At 38.6% G+C, this 16,135-nt stretch overlaps 1 protein-coding gene across 1 annotated transcript in view; it reads right to left on the bottom strand.

Annotated features, from left to right (window-relative positions):
- The window catches only part of nbas (NBAS subunit of NRZ tethering complex), a 184,714-nt gene that overhangs the window by 69,950 nt on the left and 98,629 nt on the right, over positions 1 to 16,135 (bottom strand). The window contains exons 42-44 of the mRNA XM_085373435.1: positions 15,481 to 15,704; positions 15,168 to 15,278; positions 5,424 to 5,674 (exon numbers count right to left, since the gene is read on the bottom strand). Of these exons, the coding sequence (XP_085229561.1) occupies positions 5,424 to 5,674; positions 15,168 to 15,278; positions 15,481 to 15,704 (586 nt within the window). The remainder of the gene's footprint in view (positions 1 to 5,423; positions 5,675 to 15,167; positions 15,279 to 15,480; positions 15,705 to 16,135) is intronic.

Genomic DNA, 16,135 nt, shown 5'->3' with positions numbered 1-16,135 from the left:
AGAGTTTTGTACAACACTGTAAAAATAAATGTAGACTTAACAATGTAAAATTGCCTTGAGTTCATATTGTTCTGTCTATTGACTAACTAGTCTTCTGTTCATCTTCTACACAGATCATCAACTGCTGAGGAACCTTTTGCCCAGAAGATGCAGTTTGAGCCTCATCTTGCTTTGTTTACAAGGTTTATGTCTCCCCTGTGAAGAGCTGGGCTTATATTTGGATTGCTTCATAAAAGGTCCCATTCAGACCACCTGCACATGTGATTGCAATTTCCTTATACATCTCTAACTTCAGCCTAGAAAAACAGTTCTTTGAGTGGTAAACCTTCAGCCGCTGTCATTGTGAGTTGCAAATAAGCGATAGAAGCACAAACGGGAGAAAACAGCGAGATGCTAATATAGTGATGTGGCAGTAATTGTGCATTAGTGAAACTGAAAAGCAGCAGTGGGAGTTAGTGCATTTAAAGTTAATTTCATTTTTCTTACTTTATGTTAAACTGCATCCCAGTCTTGATGTGGATGTCTCAGTGTTGTGTGTGTACGTGATTTGGGCATGTGTGGTTCAGTGTGTTAAACAGAGACATGTGTCACCAGTAAAAGCTGTGGCGCTATCAGGAGCAGAAGGAGGAAGTGAGGCGTGAAAACACAGCTGACACCTGGCTGACCTTTACTGAACTTTTCCAAGAAGTGACACCAGCTTCACCCGTACGCAACAAAGTTTGAGCACTCTAGCCTGGAGCGCTGAACCAGTGACATGATGTCCTGGGAGAGGACCGAGTGCAATGCTTTCTCTCAGACCCTTGGTATATCAATAGGATTGATGCTGAATTGTTTTCCTTTTTCACTTCACAGCCATATCGTTATAGTTTTGCATGGTTCAACCCTGCTACTCTTCATCTTTGAAAACATCTACATGAGCTAATAGAAAAAAAAGGAAGCAGAATAAGATCAAAGGGCAAGATGAATCAGACAAAGGATAATATGTGTAACTGGCACTATCAGGATGTCATCGGAGGTGTTTTATTTGTTCTTCCCAGTCAAACGTTAGCGACTAGCTTTATTCAGACAGTCAGTTGTTGTTTTTTTAAAATTCCACATGACAACCGCTGACCAGAAGCAATGTCAGCATCTGTGTGTGAGTCATCAGTCATGTCGAGACAGATTGTCTTCAAGTCTGGACTTTTACTTCCTGACAGCACAGGCCAGAGGTGTTTTTTACCCACCAGTAACAGGTGCACTATCCCTATGAATTTGTTTTTTTTGTTGCGTTTCACTCTTCAGAAACTGCATTCTTCAGTAAACGAAGGCTATTATTTAGTCTGCAAATAGAAATGGCAGCACTCTGTTTTTCTAAAGTATAACCCTGTTTGCCGAATGCAAAATGACTTCCCTCATGATTTCACACAAAACGCTTTTTAAATAAGTGGAATTATACAGAAATTTAAAAGCAAGAAATGTTGCCATGATTTTTTTTTTCTGGTTCATTTTGTTTTGGGGTTTTTTTTCAGTAGTGACAACCTGTCAAAGAGTCTAGCATTCCTTGTAGGACTGGATAATTGCCTGACATGGGAGGGTCATCAACTCGTGTACACTCTCACCTGGGACCTCCCGTCTAAAAATGCTGGCCCACAGACGCACTTTGTATTCTATTCTCTGTGCCTGGCATCAGCTATTTGCATTTGCAACTTCAATAACTTACTACTTACTAAAAAAAACATACTCCAAAAAAACAAACTCCAAAATATTTCTCCCTGATACACATTTTGAAACACATCAAAAATATGTCACTACCAAATTCTCACTATTATTATGAAGAAGTAATTACATACAGAGAGCGTGTGCTGTAATTGAACTCACATTAACAAATACACGTATTTTTTTCCTCATTGAACTGGTTCCAATTCTCATTTAAATTAGAAATAACGTTAAATCTGAGAGCTTTTATTTTTACAGATGTTTTGTAATCAAAATAACTAATCAAATTCAAATCCTGCCTCTAGAATAGCTTAAAAACATGTCTTCATAACATTCAGAATCTAACCTTCAAAAACAGCCCAGGAACAGCTGAGTTGGGGATGGACGTCTGGTTTGTTTGGGAGATTGTGGCACAAGTTTGCACATGTCATAGAGGGATAAATGCCAGCATGTCAAAATGACCTTCCTAAGACACCAAAATATCCATTGTTTTAACGGTCAGGTATACTTTTATTGTACAAGTGAAAACATCAGAGGAACCAAAGGTTATGCTGTTGCACCTCACTGTCCATATTCTGCTCTCTGGTTGTCCCCCATGACAGCAAAAAGCATGCCTAGAGTAATGCCCGAGGTCATGGTCGAAGTCCAGGCTCAATCCTTAAAGAATCTCAGTGCAGAGTACATCAACAGTCTCTACAGAGCAAACACGTTCAACTCAATACAGGCAGTACTGCAGCTAACCTGTGTATAGCTAAAGCAAGATTCACATTACCCCTGAATGCTAGGAATGTGGGTTTTTTTTTTTTTTTAATTGTCATCATTAGCTGAGAATATTTTTTAAAAATGCAATCTATGGGCATGCAATATTATGAGAGGAATATATAACATAATATATATTGCAGGATATTTTTATTTTTCAATTTAATTTATACTGAAAATTCAAAAAATTCAAAGTCAAGTCAGTCACTTGCTAATTAGTCATATCTGGCACAAAAGTATTGAAATACACAATATGCATAATGCCAGAAACAAATCTATTCAGAAATAGCAGTTAAAGTGCAGCTGAACTGACAGGAAAGGAAGACTGTGTTTTCTTAATATTCTTTTCAAGATGTAGTATAAATATAATTTGCATCCTGCAAGATTCCTGAACTGTCTGAAGTGTCAAGTGGCCAGGTTGGACAGAGCAAAGCAGAAGTCCTGGTGAAGTTGATTTTAGAGACACAAATATTATCTGAGATCATCATCTCTGTTTGGGTTCTAACATTGTAGGAGTTAATAAGTTAATAAGAAAAATTATCCTTGAAGTTCTTTTTGTTGATTCGGATTTTTATCAGCTGGGACGGAGCAGTTCTAATCAACTCAGTGTTAAAGACTATATAGTGATATACATTTGGCACCTTTGGAGCTGTACTGTTAGGGCATTAGAACACAGCCATTATCTGATATGATGTGAACTTTAATTTGCCATATGAGGTCACCAGATGTGCACCTGAAGAGAGCTGGTACAAACTTTAAAGGTGTTCTCTCTGTCTCAGAGGATTCCTCATTAGGCAATTCATTACCAGGTCTTATATTAGGTAAATACAACCCCAGATTAACCAAAACACATGATATATTGCACCACATCATTATCATTTTAACAAAAACTAAGACACAATGCACAAGCATTGTGTGAAAAGCTAAACACGCCTTTACTGCTATCACAGGTAATGGAGCATTGAGGTGTATGTTAACAAAAGGCCATGGAGGAAAGACATCAGCAATATCATCAGAGAAGCAAATGTTGCTGCTGATCGGGGTTATAAGGCCCTTTCCAAACAATTTGAAGTTCATCATTCTAAAGCGAATGCATTCACAGCTGCCAATCTTCCCATGGGTGGACATTTCAGCAAATTCACCCAAGGTCAGACAGTGCAATACTCAATGAAAATGAAAGAACCCAAGATCTACATCTCAAACTCCCTGGGCCTCAGTTAGCATGTAAAATGTTAAAGCTTATGGCAGTACAGTTTAAAAAAAAGCCAAACAAGGCTTGCATGGAAGGGTTGCCAGGAGAAAGCCTCTTCTGCCTAAAAACAACATGGAAACATGGCTTAGGTTTACAAAGCTACATCAGAACAAACCACAAGGCTTGTGGAATAATAACCCTCGCTCGCGCTCAGTGTGTACGTAAATCACGCGTAAGAACATTTCAATGATTTCTCAGAAAGTCTCTGACCATGCAGACAAACAAATGAAGGTCTGGCTGTCTTAGGATGTCTAAAACCAAGTATTTAAAATGAATACTACCCTTAGCAGTACTACTAATACCATGATCATCATTATCATCATTGTTTTCATTATTATGATTATTACTACAAGTATTAGCAGTAGTATTATGATCATTATTAGTAGTAGTAGTCGTCATATTTGGTCATTATTTACAGTTTTCCAAAACACAATAAGCCAAAATTACAGTTAAATAAGAAAAATTAAAAATGAAACTGCATGTAAAGAAAGCAAAATACTAAATGGGAGGCTGTAAATTTTAACATTTTAAGTTAAAAAATATATGTATAAAATATCTCTTTTTTTTTCTTAAATTATCTTCATTAAAAATTATTTATATTATTGTGAAATGTCACCATTCGCATTATCCTGCTATTAGCTGGAGAATCTGGATTTTTCTTTATATTTCATTGCAGTGAGTTTCTCCTCTAGAGCTGACGGATCACGTTCCTTGTCCTTTGCCTACTTTCTTCTTTTTCTTGCAGTCTGTTAGTACTTTTTCATATCATCTTTCATGTCCAAACTTTTCTTTTTCACTTGAGCCACAGTGAATGTCCCCGGGGAAACAACATTCAGAACCTCCATTATTTCAACCGGAGTCTTGCTGCGGTGGGACTTTAAGAGAGCTGTCCATAAATGAGTGCCTGCAAGCCTCAATGAACTGAAGCCACACTGTAAAGAAGAATGGGCTAAAATTCCTCCACGACAATGTGAGATACTAATAAAGTCATACAAAAAATGATTACTTCAAGTTATTACTGCTTAAGGTGCTTCTACAAGCTAGGGAATCATGGGACGTACTCAGTTCCTCACACACTGCTTCTGTATATTGGCCTAGTTTTTGTTAAATAATGACATGGGTTGATGTGGTGTATGTTTTATAGTTTAGCTGAAACTGTATTTGCCTAACTTTAAAACATGCTAAGGACCAGATGATCTTTATTAAATCCTGAAACATAAAAGCCAAGAATTTTTTTAAAACCATAACTACATCTTTTCATTGCCAATATTGCTGATACTGCAGGCTTCCAGACTTCATTGTTGTTTTATTTGTTTTATAATAATAAATTCCATTTGAATTAATCTGATTTATTGCTTGGACTTCATATCTATCATTTTCCTGGCACAGGGTTGTAAAACAGTAATGGCATGCTTAGTACTAAATAAATCTGACTAACTGTTATAGATTAAAATGTATTTTAAAGTGGGTCAAGGGTCCCTGTGTCCTTACAGTGACTGGTCTATCTTAGACCAACATGGTGTTAGTGGAGCTCCTGTGATTGGTCATGCAAGAAGTCACTTCCCCTTTATAAGATCCCCCACTTGGTTTTCAGAGAACCGTGGTTATGTCAGTAACAAAACGTTTTAGCTGGGGGATTTGTCAGAACAACAATCAAAATGCCAGTTATGAACTACATATACTATATAATCACCATAAAAAACAGTGTACACCTCACCGTTGGCAACAGCCCGAAGCTTCTTGAGCAGTTTAACATGAGAGTCTGGCTTAATGGTGGTGGTGACGTAAGGCTCACAGCCCGCAGCATCTAGTAAGGTGTAGTAGTAGAGCAGGCGGTTGAGGTCTGTTCCTTCCACAGTGGGAAGAACATACTTCGTCATGTGGCTGTAAAAGGCCTGAGGGTTACACTTTAAAGTCTCAAACAAGCTGAGGGATTCGCTCCGGGTTTCAATATCCTTGGTGGAGAGGCTGTGGAAGAGAAAACGGGAATGGAATAAGAAAAACAGGGAAAAATGTGCAGAAAATGAAATGAAAATATAATTTTATATAGCTGGATTTGTAGTAAACACACAACAATAGCCTGGCCTACTATCAGTTTAAAGCTTTTACATATGTGGTTGTAAAAACCTGCTGTTTGTAATGGCTTCACAAAAAAATATCTATTGGTACGCAGTGTGTGAACACTTGAAGTTTCAGGCATCAGAAAGGAAAAGATCTGAGCCTTTCATATAGACAGCAATAGCCACTATGCCTGAAAGAGATGAGGAAAAAAACACAGCTAACCAAAAAAAGAAAAACCCACACATTTCATCAACAGAAAATCAAAGAGAAGACTACCAGCAATGGAGACTATTTGGCTCCAAAGTCATTTCTGAAAACAGTAGCGCTAAAAACAGTGGTGCAAAAACACAAGAGCAATCTGCAGGCTTATCACAAAGCATACAGTCCCTCCAACAACAACAAAAATAAATTTAAAAAAAAGATTTCATAGACCACACTAAGAATACATTTAATAAGCTGATCAGTTCAGACATAAATAAGGTAAAGTGGGAAGAGGCTATGACAAAGAGAAGACAGAGACAAAGAGAGAAGGAAAGCAATAGCGGGGAACGTATTAGTTGATGTGAGGGGAGATATCCGAGCTCCCAGGGAAGGAAATAATGTATCCAGTGAGCTTTTTAGGTTGCACAAGACGTGTGCACATCCTTGCTAAGCGTGTTTTGCTACAAATCTCAGTCAAGATCAGCAGGTGGTCTAAAGAGCAAAAGAAAAAGTGAAAAGAACACAAGCAAAAACACTGGAAAGAGGATGACAAAAAAAAAAAAAAACTTGGAGAACCACAAACAAAAGTTAAGCAGGGAGCGATACAAAGAACGAAAAGGCAAAGGCGAAGTAAAGCTAGTTGCTTGAAGTCACCGAGGGGCTCCGAGCAATCTGTGGCTTCATGGGAGTGCGTTTGTGTGAGTGGAAGTCTGTTTATCTGTCAGAACGGGACAACATCAAAGGGAACAATGCTTCCTCTGGGCTCTCTGTCAGGCTTTCGCTAATGAAAAAAATATAGAGCCTGGCTGCGGCACGGCAGCTGACAATAAGCTCGATAATGTAAATAACACTAATCATCCTCACAACAGGGGCTCTAATAAGGCTGGAGTCAACAGAACGACTAACTTAGAGTGAAGACACCCTCGCTCGCTCTTCCTCTCGTCTCCCTCTTAATCACGCTAGCTCCAAAGTGCCTAAAAACACTGCGATGCAAGAAGAATTGCAAGAGAAATTGCGACTTATCCAGCCAGGACTTTTTTTTGAGGGGCATTATAAGCAACTACACAAAGGCACAGAAGCTGGCAGAGAGTGCTCAGTTTTCATGCCAAGCTCTGCTTTGTTATCTCCTCCCTGCCCCTCTATTCTTTCAATTGACAAAAGGTGTTCACTGCATCTTTGCTCACATTAGGAGCATATCTTCTTCTCAGTATCCACAGCTGGCAGCGTGTTTTCGGTAAACATATATAGAGCCTGATAGCTTTATTAAAAGTTTGCTGCGTAGTGGCTTACCTACTGCCGTTTGCTTGGTGGCATTTCGCTGCTCACACAACACAGTTTGCTACTTTATCTTGGTTGTGGTTATTTCTCTGTGATATCCGGAGCGTCACATTGCAGTCTTCTCTTGTTTGTTATAAAACTCTGCTGAAGTAAAGAGCCAATTTGTCCAGGGGAGAATAACAGTTAGGTCCATAAATTGCTGGATGAAGTCAGCTTTGTACACCACCACAGTGGATTTTAAAATCAGTCAATATTATGATTGAAGCGCAGACTTTCAGCTTTGATTCAGGGGGGTTTCAAAAATTACAGACATTTGTAGACCCTTCCCCATTTCAGAGGCTCAAAATTAATAGATAAGCACAACAGAATTTAAAACAAAAGGTTATTCTTTATACTTAGTCGATGATCGCCTGAAGTTTTGAATCCATGGATACCAAATGCTGTTTCCTCCTTTTACTTTCTTTTACTGTAGCCACCTTCAGTTACTGCTTGTTTGTGACTCTTTATGAATTTTGTATTTTATTTTAATAACATAATTCAATAAATATACTCTGTTGGGTTGAGATTAACTTGACCATTAAAATGGTAAATAGTAAATGAACTAGTTCAATTATGGCGCTTCCTACTCTGCTTGAGCACTCAAAGTATTTTCTGCTACAGGCCTCATTCACCTATTTGCACACATTCATAAAAGCATTTTTTTTCTATGCGTGTTTTCTATCTAACATTCACACTCCAATGAACACGTCGGAAACAACTTGGGGTTTAGTTGCCCAACAGTACTTTGGCATGCAAACTGGAGCAGCCAAGAATAAAACCACCTGCTCTACCTTCTGAACCACAGCCAACCCAAAAAATAGAAGAATATCCCATTTCTTTACTGGTGTAAAACTGGTGACCTAGTTCCACTGACAGCCGCATATTGCCATTCTATAACATTACCTCCACCATGTTTGACAGATGATGTGATATACAGTGGGGCAAAAAAGTATTTAGTCAGCCACCGATTGTGCAAGTTCCCCCACTTAAAATGATGACAGAGGTCAGTAATTTGCACCAGAGGTACACTTCAACTGTGAGAGACAGAATGTGAAAAAAAAATCCATGAATCCACATGGTAGGATTTGTAAAGAATTTATTCCTAAATCAGGGTGGAAAATAAGTATTTGGTCAATAACAAAAATACAACTCAATACTTTGTAACATAACCTTTGTTGGCAATAACAGAGGTCAAACGTTTACTATCGGTCTTTACCAGGTTTGCACACACAGTAGCTGGTATTTTGGCCCATTCCTCCATGCAGATCTTCTCGAGAGCAGTGATGTTTTGGGGCTGTCGCCGAGCAACACGGACTTTCAACTCCCGCCACAGATTTTCTATGGGGTTGAGGTCTGGAGACTGGCTAGGCCACTCCAGGACTTTCAAATGCTTCTTACGGAGCCACTCCTTTGTTGCCCGGGCGGTGTGTTTTGGATCATTGTCATGTTGGAAGACCCAGCCTCGTTTCGTCTTCAAAGTTCTCACTGATGGAAGGAGGTTTTGGCTCAAAATCTCACGATACATGGCCCCATTCATTCTGTCCTTAACACGGATCAGTCATCCTGTCCCCTTGGCAGAAAAACAGCCCCATAGCATGATGTTTCCACCCCCATGCTTCACAGTAGGTATGGTGTTCTTGGGATGCAACTCAGTATTCTTCTTCCTCCAAACACGACGAGTTGAGTTTATACCAAAACGTTCTACTTTGGTTTCATCTGACCACATGACATTCTCCCAATCCTCTGCTGTATCATCCATGTGCTCTCTGGCAAACTTCAGACGGGCCTGGACATGCACTGGCTTCAGCAGCGGAACACGTCTGGCACTGCGGGATTTGATTCCCTGCCGTTGTAGTGTGTTACTGATGGTGACCTTTGTTACTTTGGTCCCAGCTCTCTGCAGGTCATTCACCAGGTCCCCCCGTGTGGTTCTGGGATCTTTGCTCACCGTTCTCATGATCATTTTGACCCCACGGGATGAGATCTTGCGTGGAGCCCCAGATCGAGGGAGATTATCAGTGGTCTTGTATGTCTTCCATTTTCTGATGATTGCTCCCACAGTTGATTTTTTCACACCAAGCTGCTTGCCTATTGTAGATTCACTCTTCCCAGTCTGGTGCAGGTCTACAATACTTTTCCTGGTGTCATTCGAAAGCTCTTTGGTCTTGGCCATGGCGGAGTTTGGAGTCTGACTGTTTGAGGCTGTGGACATGTGTCTTTTATACAGATGATGAGTTCAAACAGGTGCCATTCATACAGGTAACGAGTGGGGGACAGAAAAGCGTCTTACAGAAGACGTTACAGGTCTGTGAGAGCCAGAGATTTTCCTTGTTTGAGGTGACCAAATACTTATTTTCCACCCTGATTTAGGAATAAATTCTTTACAAATCCTACCATGTGGATTCATGGATTTTTTTTTCACATTCTGTCTCTCACAGTTGAAGTGTACCTCTGGTGCAAATTACTGACCTCTGTCATCATTTTAAGTGGGGGAACTTGCACAATCGGTGGCTGACTAAATACTTTTTTGCCCCACTGTACTTCACATCCTGAGCTGTTTCGCTCTTTCTCGTACAAGTTCATCTTGGTTTCATCTCTCCAGTGAGATTCTTTCTCCCAGAATTGTGCGTGCAGTTTTAGATGTTTTCTGGCAAGGTCTAATCTGGCCCTCCTGATTTTGAGTGGACCCACTGGTTTTTACCTTTTTGTAATCCCATTCATGACAATGATAGTCGTACCTCCTCAGGGGTTCTTGACTTGATTAGATGTTGTGAAGATGGGTTTTTTTCCCACCAGAAACTAATTCTGTCTGCATGTATTTTAGCTGAAATTTAAGTGGAAGTTTTGTGTCATCATCCACCACCATCATTTGGCATTGCCGAGCTGCTGATTTAAGTTCATCCGAATGATGGCTTCCCTCATTTGGACTGACATCTTTTTGGGGTCTCATATTTAAAATTACAATGAAGAAAAAATACAAATTCAACACCTTGAATCCACTTCTAATATTATGTCTGCTTCATTTGACATAAAATAAAAAGTTAACATGTCTCACATTGCAATTTCTAATAATTTTTAGCCTTTGGACAAAAAAAAAAAAAAAGCCTCTGAAAATGGGGAACTTTGCATAAAAATGCCTGTAATTCCTAAACAATTAATGTAAATGTTGTAAAAGCCTTTGAATTAAAGCTGAAATTCTGCACTTTAACCACATTTGATAGACCTAAGTGTATAATAAAATTGTGAGTCATATTTAATTAAAGTGGCAAGAAGAACAAAAGTGTAGGTGAGCTTTGGAAGAGTAGTAATGATCATTTAAAATGTCAGTGCTGTTATAATTGTGGGGGGGTTTTCTGCTTTATTAACCAGGTTACAAATGACTGTCCAGCACAGGGCTGTGAAAGTGTTTTTGCACTTTGGAGTCATGTAAAGTGAAAAAACTCCAAAATATTTCTCCCTGATACACATTTTGAAACACATCAAAAATATGTCACTACCAAATTCTCACTATTATTATGAAGAAGTAATTACATACAGAGAGCGTGTGCTGTAATTGAACTCACATTAACAAATACACGTATTTTTTTCCTCATTGAACTGGTTCCAATTCTCATTTAAATTAGAAATAACGTTAAATCTGAGAGCTTTTATTTTTACAGATGTTTTGTAATCAAAATTAGATTAGATTAGATAGAACTTTATTAATCCCTCGGGTGGGTTCCTCTGGGAAATTCGATTTCCAAAAAGCACAGCACCGACAGAAGTTACAGAATATTATTTATTTTTATATATATATATATATATATATATATATAAATAATACACACACACACACACACACACACACACACACATATATATATATATAAATACAGAGACAATATAAATAAAATATACGAAGGGGATAAATAGAATAAATAGGAATAAAAATAAAAATACAAGTGAATTGCACATTTCAAGTATTGAGTCTATTGCACCGTTGACTATTTACAAAAAGTATTGCACAAAAGGTATTGCACAGTGAGGTGAAGAGGCACTACAGCTTAGTTGTTCCCCCCTCCTTTGTCCTCCTGTTTCCCCTCCCTCTCCCCTCCAGGGAGGAGTTAAACAGTCTGATGGCGTGTGGGACAAAGGAGACAAAAATAACTAATCAAATTCAAATCCTGCCTCTAGAATAGCTTAAAAACATGTCTTCATAACATTCAGAATCTAACCTTCAAAAACAGCCCAGGAACAGCTGAGTTGGGGATGGACGTCTGGTTTGTTTGGGAGATTGTGGCACAAGTTTGCACATGTCATAGAGGGATAAATGCCAGCATGTCAAAATGACCTTCCTAAGACACCAAAATATCCATTGTTTTAACGGTCAGGTATACTTTTATTGTACAAGTGAAAACATCAGAGGAACCAAAGGTTATGCTGTTGCACCTCACTGTCCATATTCTGCTCTCTGGTTGTCCCCCATGACAGCAAAAAGCATGCCTAGAGTAATGCCCGAGGTCATGGTCGAAGTCCAGGCTCAATCCTTAAAGAATCTCAGTGCAGAGTACATCAACAGTCTCTACAGAGCAAACACGTTCAACTCAATACAGGCAGTACTGCAGCTAACCTGTGTATAGCTAAAGCAAGATTCACATTACCCCTGAATGCTAGGAATGTGGGTTTTTTTTTTTTTTAATTGTCATCATTAGCTGAGAATATTTTTTAAAAATGCAATCTATGGGCATGCAATATTATGAGAGGAATATATAACATAATATATATTGCAGGATATTTTTATTTTTCAATTTAATTTATACTGAAAATTCAAAAAATTCAAAGTCAAGTCAGTCACTTGCTAATTAGTCATATCTGGCACAAAAGTATTGAAATACACAATATGCATAATGCCAGAAACAAATCTATTCAGAAATAGCAGTTAAAGTGCAGCTGAACTGACAGGAAAGGAAGACTGTGTTTTCTTAATATTCTTTTCAAGATGTAGTATAAATATAATTTGCATCATGCAAGATTCCTGAACTGTCTGAAGTGTCAAGTGGCCAGGTTGGACAGAGCAAAGCAGAAGTCCTGGTGAAGTTGATTTTAGAGACACAAATATTATCTGAGATCATCATCTCTGTTTGGGTTCTAACATTGTAGGAGTTAATAAGTTAATAAGAAAAATTATCCTTGAAGTTCTTTTTGTTGATTCGGATTTTTATCAGCTGGGACGGAGCAGTTCTAATCAACTCAGTGTTAAAGACTATATAGTGATATACATTTGGCACCTTTGGAGCTGTACTGTTAGGGCATTAGAACACAGCCATTATCTGATATGATGTGAACTTTAATTTGCCATATGAGGTCACCAGATGTGCACCTGAAGAGAGCTGGTACAAACTTTAAAGGTGTTCTCTCTGTCTCAGAGGATTCCTCATTAGGCTCAAAGCAAAACACATCTTGGCTGGGGATTAGTCTGAAGGGAACGTGCCACAAAAGACTATTTATTTCTCATGATGGGAACACAGTGATGTGCAGAAAATACATCACAAGCAGCCGCTGGCAGCAGGTAGGAACTGACACGAGGAACTTGGAGCTGTGTCGTTTTGAGGGTCAAATGAGGTTTTGTTTGGATCAGTTTTATTAATCTACCTGAAATTCAAAAACTGAATCTCAATATGAAGATCTGAAACAGTGAAGTACATATAAGTGGTATCATTGATGGGAGTTCATAGGACTTGATGATTTTTAAATCCGCTCCTCAGAGCCACCTCTTCTGCTCATCTTTCAAACTACTTTGAAATGTTGATTTTATTGATTCACTCATATTTAATTGTGCTCTGTGTTTTATTGATGCTTTTATTTTATATTTTTTTGTATTTTAGTTGTAGTGATTTTTATTCCTATGTTTAGCACTTTGGTCAGCGGTTGCAGTTTTTAAAGTGCTTCACAAATTCAGTTGGCGTGGCTCAAGATGAGTCTTTTTTTCAACAGACAAAATCATCAATATTTGAAGAAGTTACCATTATGTGAAACAAATATGTAAAGGTGGAGCTAGACATGAGATTTAAAGCCAAAACTGTAAACAGATGGTTCCACTGACCAATATGTGAACCCATTTCTGTGTTTGGACAAGTCTCTTCGATAGATTTATAGCTGTCATTAGGATGTCATTAAAAAGCAGGTCCATAAAGAGAACTTGTAAACATCTACAAAGCTTTATACACGGAGGCAGAGAACAGCTGACGACGGCAGTGTTTAGCAGCACATTGATTCTTCTGAAGCATACATTTTGTGTTAATAGGACTGTCTCAGGGACACTCATTCTCTATCATCCATCTCTTCTCCCGCCATCTATTTGCCTCCCACTCTCACCCCCTAAGCACACACTGATTCTGTGGATGTGCTTTAAACTAATAATGAGTCCTTAGAGTTCTCTTCATCTGAAATATACTTATGGACTTTTAACTTTGTTCTTCTGTAACCATATTGAGATCTACACTGACTTTAGAGCGTTGATCTATGTCAGCGAAAAAATGTGATTTTAACAATTTACCCCGCCATCACATGGGAAAGGAAAATTGCCAGCTCTTCTGAAAGACAGTAATGTTTGGTATCTCTAATGGAGAAACAGATTCCATTTCATGATTGTTTCTGAGGGAAACTTTAAAAGGTGACAGGCTTCAAACCTCAACCTATTTGTAGCTGTTGTTGTTTTTTTTTTTCCTTAGGAAAAAAGTTTGTTGACAACCTTACCCTTTCCGTCCCAGATAATATACAGTGCCGATCAGGTCATGGAATCAAAGATCAGCTACTGTTATCGTATTATGATAATGTTTTTAAGCCTGCTACCTCCTCTTTTTGTCTTATACTTGTTCAGTTTCCGCAACTTCTTTTTAAGGACACCAGGCTAAGATACATAAATGTTTAAAGAAAATCTTTGAAAGACCTTCAGAAAACCTGGAGAATTGCTCAAGACCACTTTAAAAAAAAAAACACATAAAAGGCAACTTAGAAGCAAAACACAAAGAAATGAGGTGTGATTCAAGTCTTCTGCACGGTACTGTACTATTTAAAATACTGTTTAAAGTGTTGATATGCAAACTGGCAATGAGGTCAACTGTTAAAGTAAAGTGAACCATGCTACTTAAATACAGGCCTCAGCAAAGGACTCAGTTGTTGGGCACTGCACTGTAGCTGACTGCTTCTCCTAAACATGTGGGATTTGTAAAACATAAACAATTTATTTGCCTACAACGATCAATAAAAGTCTAAATTCTTTTTGCACACGTTTTGACTATTTATTCTTCCCTTTAAATTTCTTCTCTATTTATAACATTCCCTGCATCCTTTTGTTAAATCAATAAGCCTTTTGCAGATGCAGAATATTCCTCACACATTTGTCATGATCTTGAGGTTTTGAAGGAAACACACACACAGAATAGCTGTGATCAGGTTTGAGAAAAGTATAGGCTGTAATTTATTGTTAAGTGGAATCCATAAACCATTTCCTTATATCGGAATGTGACAGGTGGATATTTATCACGGAGCCACACGTGTGCACACGTACCAACACACACATACACAACCTCAGCTTTGGCATTCTGTATAAACAAGCAAAGGTGCAGAGCTAGTCAGTCACCCAGCTATGAAGTCAGAGAGCAAATAAATGATGGTTCACATCCTCTCACTCACAAAACACAAACACACATATTCCCAACATGTTTGATATAGCCTGCGGTGTTTTGGCTTTTTATGTAGGTAAGTTTTGTTATAACTGAAAGGGAGCGTCGCTACACTTTTCAGAGTTTAAAATCTGAAGATGAAAACAAAGAGACAGACAGATGTGTGTGCACAAATGTAATTAAACAGAGCGCGTGCGCGTTTGTGTGTGTGTGTATACCCGCTATCTGTAAAGAGGAACTCGAGGTGGGTCATGTAGACCTCCCACAGAGGAACACTGTAGCGCTTAGCCAGAGACAAAGCGATTCTGTACACACCATCATCCAGTGTCCTAAACACACAGGTACAAAAACAGAAAGAAAGTCTTTAGATTTCATTTAATTAAAGCAGAAATTGACATTATCTCCCACTCATGTCCAAGTGTGTGGTATGAACAATCTTTCAGAGTAGAAACAAAGAAAAGGGAAAAAAAAAAGTGCACCTTTCCAATTACAGTGCAAATCCAAAAGTACCAACATTTAAGCCACACTTACTCTGTGAGACCAAGTATGGTCTCCTTCTTGTAATCAGCGTCAGAGCTGAACCGCTGAACGTCCACACCACGGCCGAGCCCCTGCAACACCTGTGCCTGGGTAAAGTCTATCAGACGCTCGTTGTACATATGCAGCTGGCTGATCAGCTTTTGCAGCTCCTCGGGCCAATCTGAATACGAGGACACGTGCTGTGTGACCAATCGAATCAGCTCCTTTGGATCAGCCTGTGAGAAGGAAAATAAATTTCACATTTTTACCCTCATGGTTCCAGGGTCTGCTTTAGACTTCAACAGTAGAAGAAGGAGTAGCGGTATACGAAAAAGTACAGGCACTGTGGGTCTCTTAGCAGTTTGGCTGCTTGGCTTTAATTTATGGTTTTTGCTGTATAATGGAGATGGTTTGTAGTTTTTCAATTTATAATATTACATTACAGAAATTTATAGTTTCAACAGCTTGTGGAACCACCTTTAGCAGCAACAGCATGATGTAATTGTTTCCTGTATGACTTTATTGTTGTGGAAGAATTTTGGCCCACTTGTATTTACAACATTGCTTCAGTTCATTGATGTTTTTGCACCGCTCTCTTATGGTCCTGCCACAGGAATTCATTTTCTTTTCATTTTCCCCTTTCCGTTATTTTTCCCTTCTTCTTTTC

Source organism: Diplotaxodon limnothrissa, linkage group LG15, assembly GCF_057381915.1.
Source record: "Diplotaxodon limnothrissa isolate DT_005_m linkage group LG15, D_limnothrissa_male_GT1.1, whole genome shotgun sequence".
NCBI lineage: Eukaryota > Metazoa > Chordata > Actinopteri > Cichliformes > Cichlidae > Diplotaxodon > Diplotaxodon limnothrissa.
The sequence above is the reverse complement of the archived record's forward strand: the minus strand, read 5'-3'. Positions and strand labels throughout refer to the sequence as shown.